Here is a 17,690-nt window from a genome sequence, read left to right on the forward strand (position 1 = left end):
TTCTTCCTGGAATCTTCTCTGACAAATAGTCCCTCGGACTTATCAAAGAGATCATAAGATGTGCAATTAATGATGTAATCACAGAAAAAAGAGCGAAAGCAGTAGTCTTACAGAAAATCTTGGGAATCTGCAGTTTCAATTCTATTCCTGTGCAGATGGTCTTTTTGCAGCTGTTATATTCTTTCTGCACAGAACATTCCTAAAACTAACACTCCATGTAAATGATTTGATTATTTGTCTTATTTTGAAGAGGATTGGATCATCTTTCTGCAGTTATCTACTGCTAATGGAAGTCTTTACATAAGTCTTCAATTTTATTCTTTAGCTCCCAATCTACTCTGAGGAGACACTAGTTTTATGGATTACTAAATAACTTCTGGTGACTGAATTTGGTAAGAATTCTAATTGTATTTCTCCTTCTACCTAAAACCTGTGTGCATATGTGCCCACATGCTCAGCACATGCACACAGCTGCACGCTAACAGGAATCGCACATTATGGAATGTCTTTACTGTTGCTGCCCTGACAACCACTTTGTTCCTTATTATTAAAGATAATTGGTGTTGGCTGGGCGTGGTGGCTCACACCTGTAATCCTAGCACTCTGGGAGGCCAAGGCGGGTGGATCACCGGAGCTCACAGGTTAGAGACCAACCTGAGCAAGAGCGAGACCCCGTCTCTAAAAATAGCTGGGCATTGTGGTGGGCCTCTGTAGTCCCAGCTACTTGGGAGGCTGTGGCAAGAGAATCACTTGAGTCCAAGAGTTTGAGGTTGCTGTGAGCTGTGATGCCTTGGCACTCTACTGAGGGCAACAAAGTAAGACTCTGACTCTACAAATAAATAAAAACAAATAAAACTAAACTAAAAAATAAAAACTTCAAACTGAAACAAGTGCAAAATATTCAAGAAAAAAATAGATAATTTGTGTCTAAAGAGAGCTCAGAACTTTTCCTTTCCTGCTCTTCAGGACTTCCCCAAGGGTGAATCAAGTTATTCCACTTCCAAGGAGATGCACTCAAGCTCAAGGACATTAGTCACTTTGCCACAAAAAAGCTTAGTAAGCTTATGGGTAGAACACCCACTCTGCGGCTCTTCCAGTCTGTCATAAACCAGATGAGTGAGTCCGTCAGTTAGCCAACATAACTAGAAATAAAAGGAGATGAAAATAATTATAGGTAAATTTCTCTCAGAATTATTGTGGCTGGAATAAATACTTGGGTTAGGTGATGGAAATGCTAGAGGAAAAACTATTTAAAAAATATTTGTGCTGTGCACCAAATTAGTAATCTGCACAGCAGATTACTATTTCTCAAGTCTAGTTTTAGTTCTACAAAGCCATCATGGGGCGCTATTAACTCTGTCATTTGGATTGCTGCCCAAGAGCCTGGTGAGTGAAAATGCTTTTTGTTTCTACAGTATTAAAAAATATTAGTATTTCTTAAATATTATCTCCTTTTTCAGGGTGACCTAGAGGCTAGACTAGAAAGGACTGGAACAAATGGTCTCTCTGCGAAGTGGGGACATTTTCTCTACCACAATTCTGCTGCTCAGTGGAAACAGTATCTTATATTAGATCCACTACTTGAGTTGGGCTTTGGAGGAGCAACAAGTTTTTTTTAGTGGGTTTTTCTTGTAGTACTATGATGTTAGATCAATTTCTGATATTTTCCATGGAGTTCACCTGAGTTTGCTAGATTCTCCTCTGGAATATGAGGCCTAAGTCCCTGATAATAAAAAAATATTTTGCCTTCATCTCAGCATTTATTTCTCTTGGGACTAGGCTAAATATTAGTTATTCCTAAACTACCTAGACAACTCTTTCCATGATCATTTTTATTCATCTTTATTAACACACAATTTCCAACCTAGTAGTTCTGTGAAATTCACTAGACTGCTCTAGAACTTTCTCCAAATATCTTTAAAATCCTTTCTACCTTAGAAATTATTCAGTGTAGTATTCAATGATACTAGAATTCCCCTGTCTCCAAGATTCTAGAGGGGCCTCATAGACGCATATCCTGTGCTCCAGCCTCCCCTCCCATGTTCAGCTGTGCCCTGCTTTCCTGCTGCTACAAACTGTGGTTCTGTTTGTGTTCAGATTTGGGAGACAGGATGTCCTGCAGGAACTTCAGAAAATTCAGTAATTACAAAAGGGACCAGAGATTTAGTGTCTGCATATGAAATTTGGCAGGGGAATCAGCAATAGAAGACATTTGGTGTTCCAAAAAACTGAATCAGCCCCTTTCAAACTTTCTCTTATATAGAATTCTCTTGACAGGTTTTCACTGACTGCAACAATAATGCAGATAAATCAGAAGTTCTGTCACTTCCACTACGTCAGCAACTTCAATAATTGCCAAGTGCAAGCTGTGACACTTTACCCAGGACAGATGTGCTTAGACTTGAGGATAGCCTTCTGTAAACTCCAGGCTTGGCGCTTATCTACCTGTGGCTCTGTTATCCATTCCAAGCCTTCCCTATCCTCATGGAAACTACTCTGTACTTCCAGATCTATTTTTGTGAATGACCTTCAGAAGTGTCTGGACCCTTAAGTCCTGCAATAGTGGTGGGTAAGATGAAAAGTCCCAGAAAGCAGGGAACTTGGCTTCAAGTATTACCTTTATTTATTTTGTATGTGTATATTTCCAGAAGGACAATGGTTGACTGCTATCAAAACCAAACCAGTCCATCATAATATTTTTGACCAAAATAAAAATTTCCTTGTTGGGATGTTAGGGTTGGAGCCTTGTTAACTCCCCCTTGACCTCTGGTGTATCTGGCCCACAATGGACTGTGGATTGTGAATAAGAGCAGAAGGTTGTCTCCCTCCATGCTTTAACCCTGTACCTTGTGCTCCATTCATGGAGGACGTCTCCCCAGTCCTTTCCACTCCCACGATCAGAGCAGGAGTTTAAGTATTTAGCCTCATCTCCATGGAACCTTTAACAGGCAACCTTGGGCCATCATGAGATAGTACTATTCAGTTCTCAGTTACAAGAAAATTAAATCAGATAAGAAAAAGTAAACAACATAAATACATGAAAGCCATTTACTCCTGGAAAATTCCTCAGTGTCCCACGTACTGGGGTTCCTTATTTTCCGTGACGTAACAGCACTGAGGCAGGGGTGATGGGGACTGAGTGTCAGGAGAACAGTCTTCATGGCCTTGGCCAGCAGCAAGAGCTTTTTCTTATCTTTCTGTACTTTAATCTCTGGTTTTCTTCATGTAAATGAAGTGACCCAGTCAATCAAGATTCTGTAATTGTTATGGTGCCTTTGTAAGCTGACAGTGTTCCAAACCCCCCTCACGACACAACCCATGTAAAGGGGGTGAGGCAGGTGGCTGGGTTTGTATACATGTGAGAACGTAAATGATTTAATTATGCTTTACTGAATCCCTCAGCACCCAGTTGCTACATCTCATTCGCAGTAGGCGTGCTAGGGACAAAACCAAGAGACTGGCTGAAGAGTAGGAAGGCTGAAGGCATGAATACTTTAACAGAAAAAACCCCACAAGGAAAGAGGCATCTGACTAGGGCCTCCTTTCTAGCAGAGTCTGGCACCCGATAAACATGTTGACAGAGGGGGAGGGAGCAGCTTGACAAGGTCCATATGAAGCAGCCTTAAGGCTTTTGCCCACTTCTCCCCAGCATCAAAGGAAAGTGCATGGTAAGAAGTGAATCAGACAGCAAGGGTTTTGTACAGTTACCCGTGAATGTGTGGCAAAGCCATCAGGACGCAAACCTCCTGTCTTGAGTTCAGAGCTGTGTGCTTTAAGATTTTTGCCCAGTAAGGACAGAATCCTTTGGGCTGGTCCCTTACCTAACCTAAGGGTCTATCCTTGGCCACTTTGAACTTGAGGTTGTTAAACAGTCTTTATGGGGTGTAACAGCCTATTTTCTAGACAATACAGTGAACATAACCTCTTGTCTTCTAGTTCTCCTACTTCATACCCCTGAGGTAGAGGCAGGAGCACTCCCATGGAGGAGGAGCCTCAATTCAGCTTGTACTTGGGCAAAACATCTCCTCAAGGCATAGAAGGCTGAGAGGTTCTGCCCAGGGCTCTGATTTGGCTGTGGGAAGAGGTGATGTAAGGTCTGGGCAACTCCTTAGAAAAGGCCTTCCCAGGCTGACAGGAAGGGCTGAGTGCAGACCTCCTTACAGAGGGTCTAGCTAGGAGGTCTTTCCTGAGTGGGTCCTCTGATGCCTGATTAAATGATACCCTCTGCTGAAGCTTTTCCCACATGTAGGGCATGTGAATGGTTTCTCCCCAGTGTGTGTTCTCTGATGCCTGACAAGATGGTCCCTCCGACTGAAGCTTTTCCCACATTCGTTGCATCGGCAAGGCCTCACTGAGGCGTGTCCTCTCAGGTGCTTGGCAAATGCCGCGCTGTGGTTGAAGCACCGCCCACATTCACTGCAGAGGTAGAGCTCCTCAGCGGCATGCGTCTTCCGGTGTGCCAGATACCGCCTGTGGTCACTGAAGTCCTCTCCACACTCTCCACACAAGTAGGGTTTGCCTCCAAGGTGGATTCTTTGGTGTGTTGTTAGCACAGATTTCTGGCTGAAGCTTTTGCCACAAATAGTACAAAAGAAGGGTTTTTCTCCTGTATGTGTCCTCTGATGCCTGACAAGGTCTGAAGTCCACCGGAAGTGTTTGCCACACTCATCACATCTATAGGGTTTCTCAACAGATCCAGTTCTCTTAGTCTGGATCACAGGGGAAGTCTCATTTACATTCTTACGGTTCACAGGGTATTTATAAGGAGTGTTCATCTTGTGAACCTTCTGGTGTCTGGCGAGATGTGAGCTGCGTGTATAACTTTTCCCACACTCCATACATTTATAAGGCTTCTCTCCTGTGTGAGTTCTCAGGTGCCTAACAAGGTGGGAATTACAAGTGAAGCTTTTTCCACAAACAGAACATTCATGATGTTTCCCTAACACGGTCTGAACAGGCACAGTTTCTTGAAGATTCATTAAAGTATTCACTTGAGAAATATTTGTACCAAATCTTCTTTCATTAAGTCTACCTGGATTATCTTCAAAGGTAATTTCCCAATCTGGAGCCTGGTGAATTTCTGGATCTCCCAAAATAGGCCTGTGTACATCCTCCAAACTTGGATTTTCCTGCTCAACACACTCTTCTTCTTCACTCGGATATCCTGTAGAAAGGGTGAGAGGAGAAAAGGGGACATTACAGGGGCAACATGCCTTCTGCACAATGGAAGAACTTAACAGGGTTTTGGGAGAGCAAGACCATGTAGAAAGCAACCCATATGGAAATAACCAGTCAACAGCATGCCTGTCACATCCCAGGCACTTTGTCAGGTTCTATGCTATCAACAAGCCTTAGTATGGACAAATACTATGATTCTCACTTTACAGATGTAGAGACTGAGTAAGGTTTACACAAACTGTGTAGTGAATGGTATAGCTTCAGATGCAAAAGTTCAGTTGCCTTATTTTCCTTTCACCAGCTTGTATTACATAGCTCTCAAATGGTGGGAAGAGGAAAGAAGAAAATGACAGAACAATTTGACTTTCAGAGGGAAACAGCAGTACCTCCTGACATGTTAGAAGAGCCAATGAAAGAAGGGCCCTCAAGGGAGAGGGAAGCACTGTCACTCACAGGGGGAAAGCCTTCTGTCATTCCTCACCTGTATAGGTAAAATTCAGAATTTCTGGCTCTTGAGTTTCCTGAGGCTCTTGGATATCCGGGATCCAAGACTCTTCCTCTCTAACCTGGGAGATCTCATCAGGTCTTGGGATTGGAAATGCTGCACAAGAGAGGGAAACAGATCATGACTTGTTCAGCAATTTCTTATGTTAAGTAATCTTTTTGATTTGGTTAAGTTGTACATATATAGAACAAATACATAGCCAGGTCATTCGATCAGATCTTTGGTCTTTTTGGTTTGAGTACTTTCAATCAAGCACTGCCTATCTCTTGCCTTTCTTGTGTCTTTCACCTGGAACTAAATAATTACACCAATGTAGGCCTTGTTCAAGAAACAGATCATCTCTAATTGTTTTTGTTTTTGAGACAAGAGTCTCACTATGTTGCCCTTGGTAGAGTGCTGTGGCGTCACAGCTCACAGCAACCTCCAACTCTTGGGCTCAAGTGATTCTCTTGCCTCAGCCTCCCAAGTAGCTGGGACTACAAGCACCCACCACAATGCCTTTTTTTTTTTTTTTTTTGTTGTTGTTGTTGTTGCAGTTGTCATTATAGTTAAACAGGCCCAAGCCAGGTTTGAACCCACTAGCCCCAGTGTATATGGCTGGCACCCTAACCACTGAGCTACAGGTGCTAAGCCATCTCCTACTCCTACTACTTTTTTCAAAACTCATATATATCTCAAATATTTCTATGCTAATTTTATTTTCTTATTAGAGGTTTCCATTTCCAAACATTTTCTCTTCTCTTTAACTTGGACAGATACTACCTTCTTCAGTTAATCCCTCAGTTTCACTGGTGGTGGGGAGGCATAAGGGAAGCTCAAACAATCTAAGGTCTAAGAGCTCCCCAAATTTCCAGCAGGAAAAATGTCTGTGCTCAGAATGTTCTGTAACACTTGAAATTCCTTACACAGAGAGACCACAATTCCACAGTCTTCTTCCAAGACATATTCTCCATAGAATTCTTTCTGTGTTGGATCCAGATCACTCCACTGGTCCTGGGAGAAGCATACGGCCACATCCTTCACAGTTACCAGTCCCTGAAAAAATACAAGGATTTAATCAAAATGTGATGCTTAGGTAGCCTCATGTTTTATTATACACATAGGGAGAATCCATGCAAGAGATGAAAGGAACTTGAGTGGGCTTTTTGGACTTCCTTCTCCAGGAAGTTGTGCATCCCTTTTAAAAAAGATCTTAAAAGTCATCATTCAACTCCTTATTTAATGCTTTAGTGTTAACACATTTCTGTAAAACTTCATCTTTCCTAGGAACTGACTCTAATCACCTTTATCATTAACACACTGTAAAGCAAATACAGGACTTTTCCCCTTAGCCAGACTATAGCCTAAAACCACATAGCTTTTTCTCCAGCCATGTAACTTAGTTTCAGGACTTTGAACATAATGAATACTTTGTAAATGTCATGGCGGTACAGTCATTCATTCTTCAAATACCATCAAATTTGTACCTTATAAAAACAAACTGGAAGGTTGTATTAGAGTGTTAGAAAATAATACCATTTTGTTAGTCTTTCTGGTCAATGGTAAATAAAGAGGCTTTGGAGCTTGCAGATCTCACAGAGACTATTATAACTTAACCTCATTACTTCTTCCCCTCCCAGGCTCCCACAGAACTCAGAACTTACAATTGGCAAAAGGAGAATGTATATTTGCATTCTGTCTGACCTACTTAGCACATGGCTAATGACAATGGTTCATTAAACAAATTCTCTGTGATATGTGGAGGGATCTAGGGTGTACCTGTGATAGAGCAGTAAGGAAAGCAACCATCTCTGGGTCTCCAGAGCTCCTCTCTGAAGGCAGGTCTGGGCCCTGGGGCACTGCAACCTCTAAGAATAAAAGAAAGCACAGATCAAGGGTATGTAATGCAACCTGATAGTCAGCAAAAGTGTAGCATCCCCCATCATCACTGGTAGGAGGGTGGCCCTACCCTCCCTACTATGGGAATCAAGAAACTGGCCCAAGGGCAGCTTAAGTCATCCCAACCTAACCCCTTATAAGACCATTAAAATGCCAAGAGAACCACCAAGAATATCACTGTCTTAGCTTGGCCCTGTTTATAGAGACTAGCTGGGACTATCTCTTCTTGACTTCCTGGACCCTGTGATTTCTTCCCATTACTATGTACCCAGCTTCTTCTCTCTGCCACCAACCCCACTTCCTGTCAAGGCTTCCCACCGCTCTCTTGCAGCAGCTGGAGCTCCTCGTCTTGGCTCAGGCTTTGCTGTGCTGGTACCCCCAGATTTGGGTTCTGTGTGGCTTCCTCATGGGACTGCTCAGAGGTCAAGGTCTGCACAGGATCCTGTGGCTCAGCAGGTGACTCGGGCTCTGGTCCTAGATGCACCGTCTCCTCTGATAGGACCTCTTGGCCGTGAACATGGACAGTCACCTGGGAATAATTCCAATTTCCAGTCACCACAGAGTTGAGGTAAATTCTTGGTTGTTATTAGGGCTTATTTTAGGAGAACTTGCCAAGAGAAAAACTCCCAGAGGAACCCAGATGAGGAGGGGAAACTCCAGTAGCACTAGGGCATGCAAAGAGGAGCTGAAGGTTATCATCACCAGGACAAGGCAGGAGACACGTGGTACCACCACTTGTTCACTTCCCTCAGCCCTTGCCCTGCCACCCAGCCTCCTCCCACCTCCGTCTCTCCCACCTGCAGCAATCCTTGCTGCCTCCCTAGCTTACCATCCTAGAAGGGAGATCTGTGACTGAGGGAGGGGGTGTCTGTGAAAACCTTTGGGGAAGTCACAAATTCTCCTCTTCAGTAGTCCAAGGCTCAACATCTAAAGTTGACAAAACCAGAGCCTGACCCCTTGGGTGCCTGAGGCCCCTGATGATCCTGAGGCAAGCGTTTCCAAAACCAGGTCACATTCACACACACACACCCCTGACCCACAGGGCTCACAGACCTAGGAACGGCCCAAGGACAGAGTCCATTATATTGAAAGAATAATTCATGGGGGTCCTGTAAACCCTCCCCCAATCCAGCCTTCCAGCAAATAGTCCCCCTCCACATCACACAGATCAGGACTCCCCTCCTCACCCACCGCCTTGGTCTCCTGGGCTGTCTCTGCAAACCCTCCACCAGCGTCACGGCCTCTTCGCCACTTTCTGGTCTTTGGCCCCGCACCCAGCTCTGCAGTTCTCCAGGGAGGACGGTAAGAAATTGTTCTAGCACAAGCAGCTCAAGGATCTGCTCCTTTGTCCGCCTCTCTGGCCTCAACCACTGATGACAAAGTTCCCGGAGTCTGATTAGAGCTTCTCGAGGGCTTGCTGCTTCCTGGTAGCGAAAACATCGGAAGTTCTGGTGGGAGGTTTCCAGCACAGGGTCATCCCTCTGTAAGACTGATTCTGGCCTACAGGTGAAATCATCTTCCAGTTTTACCATCAGAATCCCCTCTTCTTCCCAAAGATCCTGGTCCTCTGGTTCCAAGGCTGTAGCCATTTCCTGGCTCTGGGGTGGTCTCACACCATCAAGAGCTCACACCGCCATTACCCCCTAGTCTCAGCCTGGACACCTTCAGGAGTTTCTCCCAAGGAACCTGGAATAGAGAAATAAAGACAAATAAGCATGAGACTAAACACAAGGCTAACAGTTCTCAGTTCATAATCCTGTACAGACACTACTTCAATGATTAAATCCCCTTTCCCTCTATCTCCTTAAATGTGTTGTAAACACATCCAGTTGAGAGAGAAGAATCCCCAACTGAAGTATGGTACTCTACCCCCTGCCCCCAGGTGAGGTTCAGACCCTACAGGAAAATACACTTTCTACTTCATAAATACCTCCAATTCTATCTCTTAAGTTTCTAAATCTGTTGACTCCTCTTCTTTCATACAGACTGCTTTAGATGGAGCCGTCATCCTCTCCTGCCTGAACTAATGTCATAACTTCATAACTGGATCCCTATAATATTCAGCAAAGACAACCGTTATCTGTGGAGCTTTTGCAAAATGCAGTATCAAATACATTCTTTGAACATTCTGATGAAGTCAACTTAGCCAACTATTTTTAGCAATGCTACAAGGAGTTCTACTGTGCATCCATGGTTGAGAAACACCAGCCATGAAGGAGGTGTGTCAAGTTTAGAGAGAGAGTCCCATCGTCAGACTGCCTGGGTTAAAATAATGGTTCTGTTGCCTACTACTATTCCCACAGCAGGCCACAGGCAAGTTCTCATTCACCTTGTGCCAGTTACTCTGTCTACAGAATGGAGATAATAATGGTGTATCTAATAAGCTTACTGTGAGAGCTAGAAGTCTTACTATCTTGAAGGGCTTAGAAGTGTGATGGCACCCGTTATTATCTTTCTATAGTTCCAACTACAACAATACATTTTTTTCCTTTTTTTTTTTTTTAGAGACAGAGTTTCACTTTATTGCCCTCAGTAGAGTGCCGTGGCGTCACAGCTCACAGCAACCTCCAACTCCTGGGCTAAGGCGATTCTCTTGCCTCAGCCTCCTGAGCAGCTGGGACTACAGGCACCCACCACAACGCCCGGCTATTTTTTGGTTGCAGTTTGGCCGGGGCTGGGTTTGAACCCGCCACCCTCGGTATATGGGGCCAGCACCCTACCCACTGAGCCACAGGCACCATCCCAAAATAAATTTTTGATGTAAGATCAGTTCATAGCTCTTCACGATTAGCTTCCTACTCTATTTTTCCAGTCTCATACCCTCCATTTTCCCTGTATCACCTGCTATAACAAATGCCTTGCTGATCTCTCCACAACAGGGTACATTTGCAGCCTCCATGCTTTTTTGAAAGCAGTTGCCTTTACGTGGAATATTCCCTGCCCCTTGTCCTTCCCCCTTAAACACTGCATGGTGTGTTCCTATTTCTTCATTCCTATTATTTACAGTTTAGGTCCTTATCAGTTCTCACATGGATTACTGTTAACTGCCTCTACATTTGTTATCTTCAAGTTTGTTATCATTCACAGTATCACCAGAACTAGTTATTTTGGCAAATCCAGTCCTGTATGTCCCCTACTTAAGATCCTTTAATAACTCTTCCTTGTCTCATTAAGGGAAATACAAACTTCTAAGTATTACATACCAGGCTGACCTTCAATTTGTGAATCCCTTTGCCTTTCTCTCTAATCCTTACACACACAGTGTGCCTACAAAGCACACAAGAGTCACCAAGCTCTTCAGAAATCCTTCTGATTTCTTACCCTTGATTAGGTTAAACTTTACTCATCTTTCAAGACACAGCTCAGGCTTCATGTCTTCTGAGATGTTTGATTTGATCCCATTCCCCCTACCTTTAGATGTGGTTAGAAATCACCTTAATGCTGACAGAGCAAATGGGCTTATCTCTGTCATAATAACTGCCACATTACATAGTCATTGTTTATCTCTCCTGCAAAATCCTTGAAGTCAGAACATTTTCCATTAATCTCCAACACCTATGATAAAGTGCATGAACTCCATTCTGAAGTTTTCTTCCTACTTTAACAGAAACCATTTCCTCCATTGTGCTTCTACTTTTTATTCACCCAGTCTTGTTTTTTTTTTTTTTTTTGAGACAGAGTCTCACTTTATGGCCCTCGGTAGAGTGCCATGGCATCACACAGCTCACAGCAACCTCCAACTCCTGGGCTTAAGCGATTCTCTTGCCTCAGCCTCCCGAGTAGCTGGGACTACAGGCGCCCACCATAACGCCTGGCTATTTTTTTTTTTTTTTTTGGTTGCAGTTCAGCAAGGGCCGGGCTTGAACCCGCCACCCTCGGTATATGGGGCCGGCACCCAACCAACTGAGCCACAGGCACCGCCCCACCCAGTCTTGTTAATTGTCTATCTTCTCAAAATTGTCTTTCACATTCATCTATCTCTTTATCTCCATTCACTTCCACTCTCCTGGTTGAGCCATTATGACCAACTAGAAGGTATTAAGAGGACCTTTAAAAAAGTGACCATGGGCGGCACCTGTGGCTCAGTGAGTAGGGCGCCGGCCCCATATGCTGAGGGTGGCGGGTTCAAACCCAGCCCCGGCCAAACTGCAACAACAAAATAGCCGGGCGTTGTGGTGGGCGCCTGTAGTCCCAGCTACTCGGGAGGCTGAGGCAAGAGAATTGTGTAAGCCCAGGAGTTAGAGGTTGCTGTGAGCCGTGTGACGCCACGGCACTCTACCGAGGGCGGTACTGTGAGACTCTGTCTCCACAAAAAAAATAAATAAATAAAATAAAAATAAAAAAGTGACCATATCCTCATCCCCCAAATGGTACTGGAACATAACAGGCACTGATAAGTCAAATAAATTACTTAGTTCAAGTTTCATAAGTGTTTGTCTTGGTCCCGTCTCCCTCCAGATCAGGTTCACGTGCAGCCTGAGAGCTCCTTCTTTCTCAGTCTTCTTGTTACACCATGAGCATCTCAGATACACCTTCAAGGTCATCACTCCACTCTTGGCACCTGTGTCGCAACTGTCGTTGTCCATGAAGTGACTTCATGGTCAATGACCGTATATTATTTTTGTTCTTTCTGAAATTCTTTTTCATTCATGCTTTTATTTTTTCATTACCTTCAATCATTTGCAACATACCTTCATAGTCTATTTTGGCTAGCTCTGTAATTTTTGAATTCTCATCATAGTGGCTTATCAGGTGGTTTTAATTTTTTATTGTATGTCCATCTTCAGAGAAATTTGTTATTTTTTTGGGGGGGGGGTCCTCAGAGGCCTAGGTTGTAAAAGTGAACCCTTTCAATGGAATTTTTTTTTTTTTTCCAGTTTTTGGCCGGGGCTGGGTTTGAACTCGCCACCTCCGGCATATGGCGCTGGTGCCCTACTCCTTTGAGCCACAAGCGCTGCCCTAATGGAATTTCATTTGTTTCTATCAGCTAGTGGTTTCAATAAGATCTTGGATTAGTTTCTAGATTAATTTCTTAGATGTTTCTAAATCATGTTTTTAGTGTATTATTTGAATTTATGCTGTTTGAATGACTTCTGTCCTACCCCAGGTTATGGAAAGCCTCATACTTCCTTTTAATTTTCTGGGTCAGTAGGCCAATTTTCATGGAGGTAGCTCTTCAAGGCTCCAGGTTTGCAGGCTGTTCAATTCTACAGCCTCCGTACCCCATCAACTCCCTAAGTCCTGTCTCCTTGCTGGAGTACTGGTAATAAAATCTCAAGCTCCAGCTACCTTATTTTGGCTTGAAATCTCTTTGGGCCATGATGAAGCCAGCTTATATTTACTCATTTAGCTTTGGCTCTTGGAACTTGTACACTTACTGTTAGTTTTTGATGGCAGGGGAGGTGGGAGACAAGGAAGTAGTATGTGCAGGTGAGTACGGGCAATAATAATTAGCAGGAGGCCCATCCACATTAGCTCTATCTGCCACATGGCAAATAAGTCTGAGTGGTGAATTCCCTAACATACAAAATCTGCCAATAGCTTCACATTGTCCTTAGGATATAATTTAAACTCCTTAAAACTTGATACCCAAAGCCTTTTAGGACCTGGCCCCTGCTTATCCCCCTTTTCTCCCATTACTGCCAGTCCCATTCAAAGCCAATGCTTGAAGGAAGACAGAAGAGTCTTCTGTCTTCCTCACTGGGTTTTATTGATGTTGCTCCCTGTATGAAATATCCTTCTCCACGCCTTTCACATGGTTAACTCTCCTCATCCTTCACGTTTTCCCAGGATGACTTCCCTGGTCCTCCCAGACGACGCTCCCATAGGCACTAGTACCACCCCATATCACAGCATGCACATGAATCTATTTTTTGTGTTGTATAAATTGTTAATCTTGAACTCAGTGGACTGAGAGCAGGGACCTGCCATGCCCAGCTTGATGCCCAGAACACAGCGGGTACTCACTTCATATCTGATGAAAATAGAGAACATTCAAGTTTTTTAAGTCCATTTCTGGAAGAGTAGATACCATGTCATTTTAATCCATATCCATTCATTTTTCCAGCAAATAGTGTGCTGGATAAATGAATAAACAGGGAAAAAAATTATTGTTTGGATTGTGACTAAAGCAGAATACTTAAGCAGTTCCTAAAGCAATGGAACCATAACTCATCACAAGGAATCTTCATGCTATCCTAGGAATAATCCAAATGCAAGTCATACAAGATTGGGCATTCAGAAAAAAAAGCATTTTCCTTTGAGCATTTGAATCAACTTTAATAAGCATAAAAACAGACATCAAGTAGTTTAATGCAACTACAATTAAGGAATATTTATCCAGACAAAGCTTCCCAAACTCCGTACTCCTGCAAGGCAGGGAGAGAAGAAAGAATACATAAGGTCTTTTGGCTTAATAAAAGGATTTCTATTATCTTAAAAGTGTAAGGACCAATGTCCAGTGGAATAGGAATCTTCCTTATTTTCTTGTAACACCAGGCACAGCGCTTCCACACTAACATACACTGACAGGACTCCTACTCTCAGAATGTAAGAACAGTACCACACAAAATCTGCCATTTAAATTTGCCTTTCAGAAATCATAAGTTGAGATTTCTGTTGCTTGTTTTGCATTTACTTTGGCATCCAAGGAAGGTAAGATGTGGGAAAATAGATTAGCAACAGTGGAAATGAAGAGAGGAGTCTTTGATGAGGTGAGAGATGGGAAGGAGGCAGAACATACTGTGCACAGCACCACACTTGGTACCCAAAGATTTATGTCCCAGCTCCAGATTCCTGAGTAACTGGAGCTACTCTAAGGGTTTTATGAAGTAACATACAAAGAGCCCTCGCAAAGGATAAAGCCCTCTGTAGACATCCACTGTCCTAACTCATCAGATTTTTTGAGATGTTAGAGCTTTATGAGCTAAAATGTGCTGGGCAAATATTAAGTATCAGAGACAGAAAGTGGATGCTGTGTTTTTGTTCTATAATTCACAGGATGTACTACTATACCACAAGTCTGCCTTGCGATTTGTTGCATTTTCTATTCTAATACCTTTCTTTAATGCCTGTCCTTGGAAGGCTTTCACAGTGAGATAAAAATTGAACAGAATACCATAGAGAGAATATGAAACAGGTCAGAAAAAGTCAAAACCAAACCACTGCAACATGTATGTCATGTTTGGCCAAAGGAAGTAATTCTCAAAGTGGGGAACCCAGATCTGCACACCAACACCTGTGATCTTGTTAGAACTATAAATTCTCAAGCTCCAGTCCAGACCAATTACCATAAACTCTAGTACTAGGCCCCAGCAATCTGTTAACAAGCCCTTCAGTGCTTAAGTTTAAGAGTCATTACCTAAGGTAAAGGAAATAAACTTGAGATTCATGCAGAAAGGAACCAACTTTTTCAGTGTTGGCCAAATTAAAGAAGGAAGAATCTACAACTGTTTCATGTTCTGTGTCTGTGGTACATTAACTGGAGCGAAAAAAAAAAAAACCTGTTGTAAACCTGTAATTTACCTCATTTGTACAGTTTCTAATAATCAAGAGTCCTTCACATGATGGTAGACCTTGCTGTACCCTTGAAATGACTGTGACTGCCTTATAGTATATAGAGAGAATGCAAAAGGAATACAGCTGGAGGAGAAAGGGGGTGAGATTATGAATCCCAGAAGTCTGGTCCTAGGAGGAAAATTCCCATCCTCTCTCCAACCTTGCCCACCTTCTTATTCTAGATACTAACAGGAGAAAAGTTATCCAAGACAAATGAACACAAGTTCTAACTGCTCTCCTGTCACACACTTCCCACCAACATTCTTCCCAGGGCCATCCTACAACTTTTCTGAAAGAGCTTTCTGGATAAAGACCCAGGGGGCAGCTTGGAAGAGAAGTGGGGACAGATGAAGGACTCCAGTAGCATTCCTTGTGGCTTCTGTGTGTAGCTGCCCTGGGTGTCTGTCACCTGCAGAGTATGGACAAAAAAACAGCAACGTGGTTCTAAGCCTATCCTTTAAGCAAAAGCCTGGTTGTGGCACTGCTCCCCAGGACTAAGGTAGTTGAAGAAGGGTTGGGCCTAAGCGTCTCCCTTTGGGGAGGCCAGTGCAGATTCTAAGGCAGACAGGTAATCAAAGCGCATAAGAGATGAGAACATTCATAGCTCAGAAAAAGAACTGGGCTAACACCTTTCTGAGAGAATACAGCCTATCTGTGACATATAAACTAACAAACTTTCAGTCAAGACAAACAAGAAGCAGGTATATTCCTGCTGAGGTTAATTGTGGTGTTGAAAAGAGTTGCCAAAACTGGCTGTTAGGGGCGGTGATGGAGAAAAGTTGCTAGTGGAGACACCAGCTTTTGCTTTGAGAGGAAGCTCGGGGTCTGTCACAGAGGCAGCTGAAAAGCCACAAGCCAGATCCTCTCCCGGGCCTAGTATGATTACAGGTGATAAGATCACAGGTGAGTGTATCTCGTGTGTATGTTGGAGGGGGTTGGGGTTGGTGGTGGAAGGAGCAGGGAATCGTCCGGGCAGGGCGCCTGCGGGGAGGATTCTTGAGCAATCAGAGAGGCGGGGTGAGAACAGGCTGCGGGAAATAAAGGGGCATATACCACTCCTCTTTCGGTTCCGGGGGGGTGGGGGGATGGTAGGCGCGGAAGCAATAGGTGGTAGGGACAAACCGTGTTTCTGCAGGCCCCAGGAGGGGCGGAGGGCGGTGGCTGTAAAGAGAAGGAAGCCCGGAGCGCCATCCACGTCTCCAGAGGTTCTGGCTCCCGCCACCAGGAGACACGGAAACCACAACGTCTCGGCCCCTCCGGCACACCGCCGCCACTCCTTCCCCGGGACAGAACGATTTCCCCCAAGCCCTGGGGGGCGGGGTCTCCCGTCCCTCCCTCTCCTCCGGGTCCTGCCCGGCTCGGCCTGATCCGACTAGGTCCGGCCCGGCCCGGCTCAGCCCGGCTCAGCCCAGCCCAGCCCCCCAGCACTCACGGCTCCGACAGCTCCGGCGGCTCCTCCCCTGCCCGGGTTCCACTCCACCCACTCCTGGCCGAAACAGCGCCGCCGGATCCGAGCCGCGCGGGGCCTAACGGGTCGGAACACGTGGGGCCTTTGCGCCCGGAACCGGAAGCGCCGCTCACCCCCGCCGCCGCGCCGCGCTGGAGCCTTTCTAGGCGCTGGGAGGTTTGGTCCTCTCCATGCGCCCTGCGCTGACTGCGGCTCTGCGCGCTGCGAGGGCTCAGGGCGAGAAACCCTCTGGCCGCCCCGCTTCCGTCCGCACTCCACCCCTTTCTGCGGCAAATAAACTAACACCCCGGGCCTTCAGTTAATGCACACACACTTGTGCAGGGTTTTTTTGTTTTTGTTTTTTTAGCTTTTTGCTTTCTCTCTGGTTTTGATATTTTGTGCATTTATTTGCATTTGCATACCTCTGTGTGTTTTGCCTGACTTTTTTCTTATTTGCATGGTCCGCTGAAGCATGGTAGTAAAGAGAGCTGATTTGGATTTGAGGGGCTCTTGCGTTCACTATCAGCAGCAGGGTCTCTGGCCAGTCTCTCCACTTCTCTGAACCAAAGTATTCATCATGTAAAACGGGCTGAATAATACCGTTGCTTTAGAGGTCTAAATGATGCATTTCATATAACTGATTGGAACGTAGTAGAAGCTCAGAAAGAGAATAGTTACGGCATCATTGTTCGCTCTTTTCCTTAGAGTGTTTCGTTGTATTCCTTAACTTTCAGACAGTCAACGCTAATCTCATTTGTCCTTGTTGTCTGGTTGGTGACATTTCTGTTCATACCTGCCATTTCACTTTACTTTGTGTTCCTTTTACCCTGTAAGTTACCACTCTTTATGTGTTCATGGGACATGTTCATGTTCATGGGACACATTGCAGGGATCTGTTTGACATGTTTTAAACTAAAAGTATTAATCACCTCTGGTGGAGGGAGAGTGTATTAGTCAGGATTCTCTAGAGAAACAACCAAGAGGATGTGTGTAAGTACATAAAAGTAGATTTATTATTAATACTATATTATGGGAATTGGCTCACATGATTAAGGAGGGTGAGACGTTCTACCACCTGCTCTCTGCAAGGTGGGGAACCTGGACATTGGTGGTGTAATTCAGTCT

At 44.4% G+C, this 17,690-nt stretch overlaps 1 protein-coding gene across 2 annotated transcripts; it reads right to left on the reverse strand.

Moving 5' to 3' along the window:
- Positions 1-2,606: 2,606 nt before the first annotated feature.
- ZNF202 (zinc finger protein 202) lies at positions 2,607-16,672 on the reverse strand. 2 transcript variants are annotated; one of them, XM_053594885.1, is made up of 7 exons: positions 16,551-16,672; positions 8,749-9,247; positions 7,880-8,090; positions 7,442-7,530; positions 6,589-6,718; positions 5,660-5,779; positions 2,607-5,164 (listed from the first exon to the last, which is right to left on the reverse strand). In XM_053594885.1, the coding sequence occupies exons 2-7, from the start codon at positions 9,148-9,150 to the stop codon at positions 4,173-4,175; spliced, it is 1,944 nt and encodes a 647-aa protein (XP_053450860.1). In that variant the 5' UTR covers positions 9,151-9,247; positions 16,551-16,672; the 3' UTR covers positions 2,607-4,172. The 2 variants fall into 2 exon arrangements, with proteins under 2 accessions (XP_053450860.1, XP_053450861.1); XM_053594886.1 differs by lacking the exon at positions 16,551-16,672 and adding an exon at positions 16,241-16,467.
- Positions 16,673-17,690: the final 1,018 nt, after the last annotated feature.

This window comes from Nycticebus coucang, chromosome 6, assembly GCF_027406575.1.
Source record: "Nycticebus coucang isolate mNycCou1 chromosome 6, mNycCou1.pri, whole genome shotgun sequence".
NCBI classification, from domain to species: Eukaryota; Metazoa; Chordata; class Mammalia; order Primates; family Lorisidae; genus Nycticebus; species Nycticebus coucang.

Excerpts from the sequence above, each read along its gene's own strand:
- ZNF202 (XM_053594885.1), bottom strand. The coding sequence starts at position 9,150 with ATGGCTACAGCCTTGGAACCAGAGGACCAGGATCTTTGGGAAGAAGAG. Across the intron at positions 8,091-8,748 it reads CCAGGAGACCAAGGCGGTGG|GTGACTGTCCATGTTCACGG; the intron begins GTGAGGAGGGGA and ends AATTATTCCCAG. Across the intron at positions 5,165-5,659 it reads TCTGAATTTTACCTATACAG|GATATCCGAGTGAAGAAGAA; the intron begins GTGAGGAATGAC and ends CCCTTTCTACAG.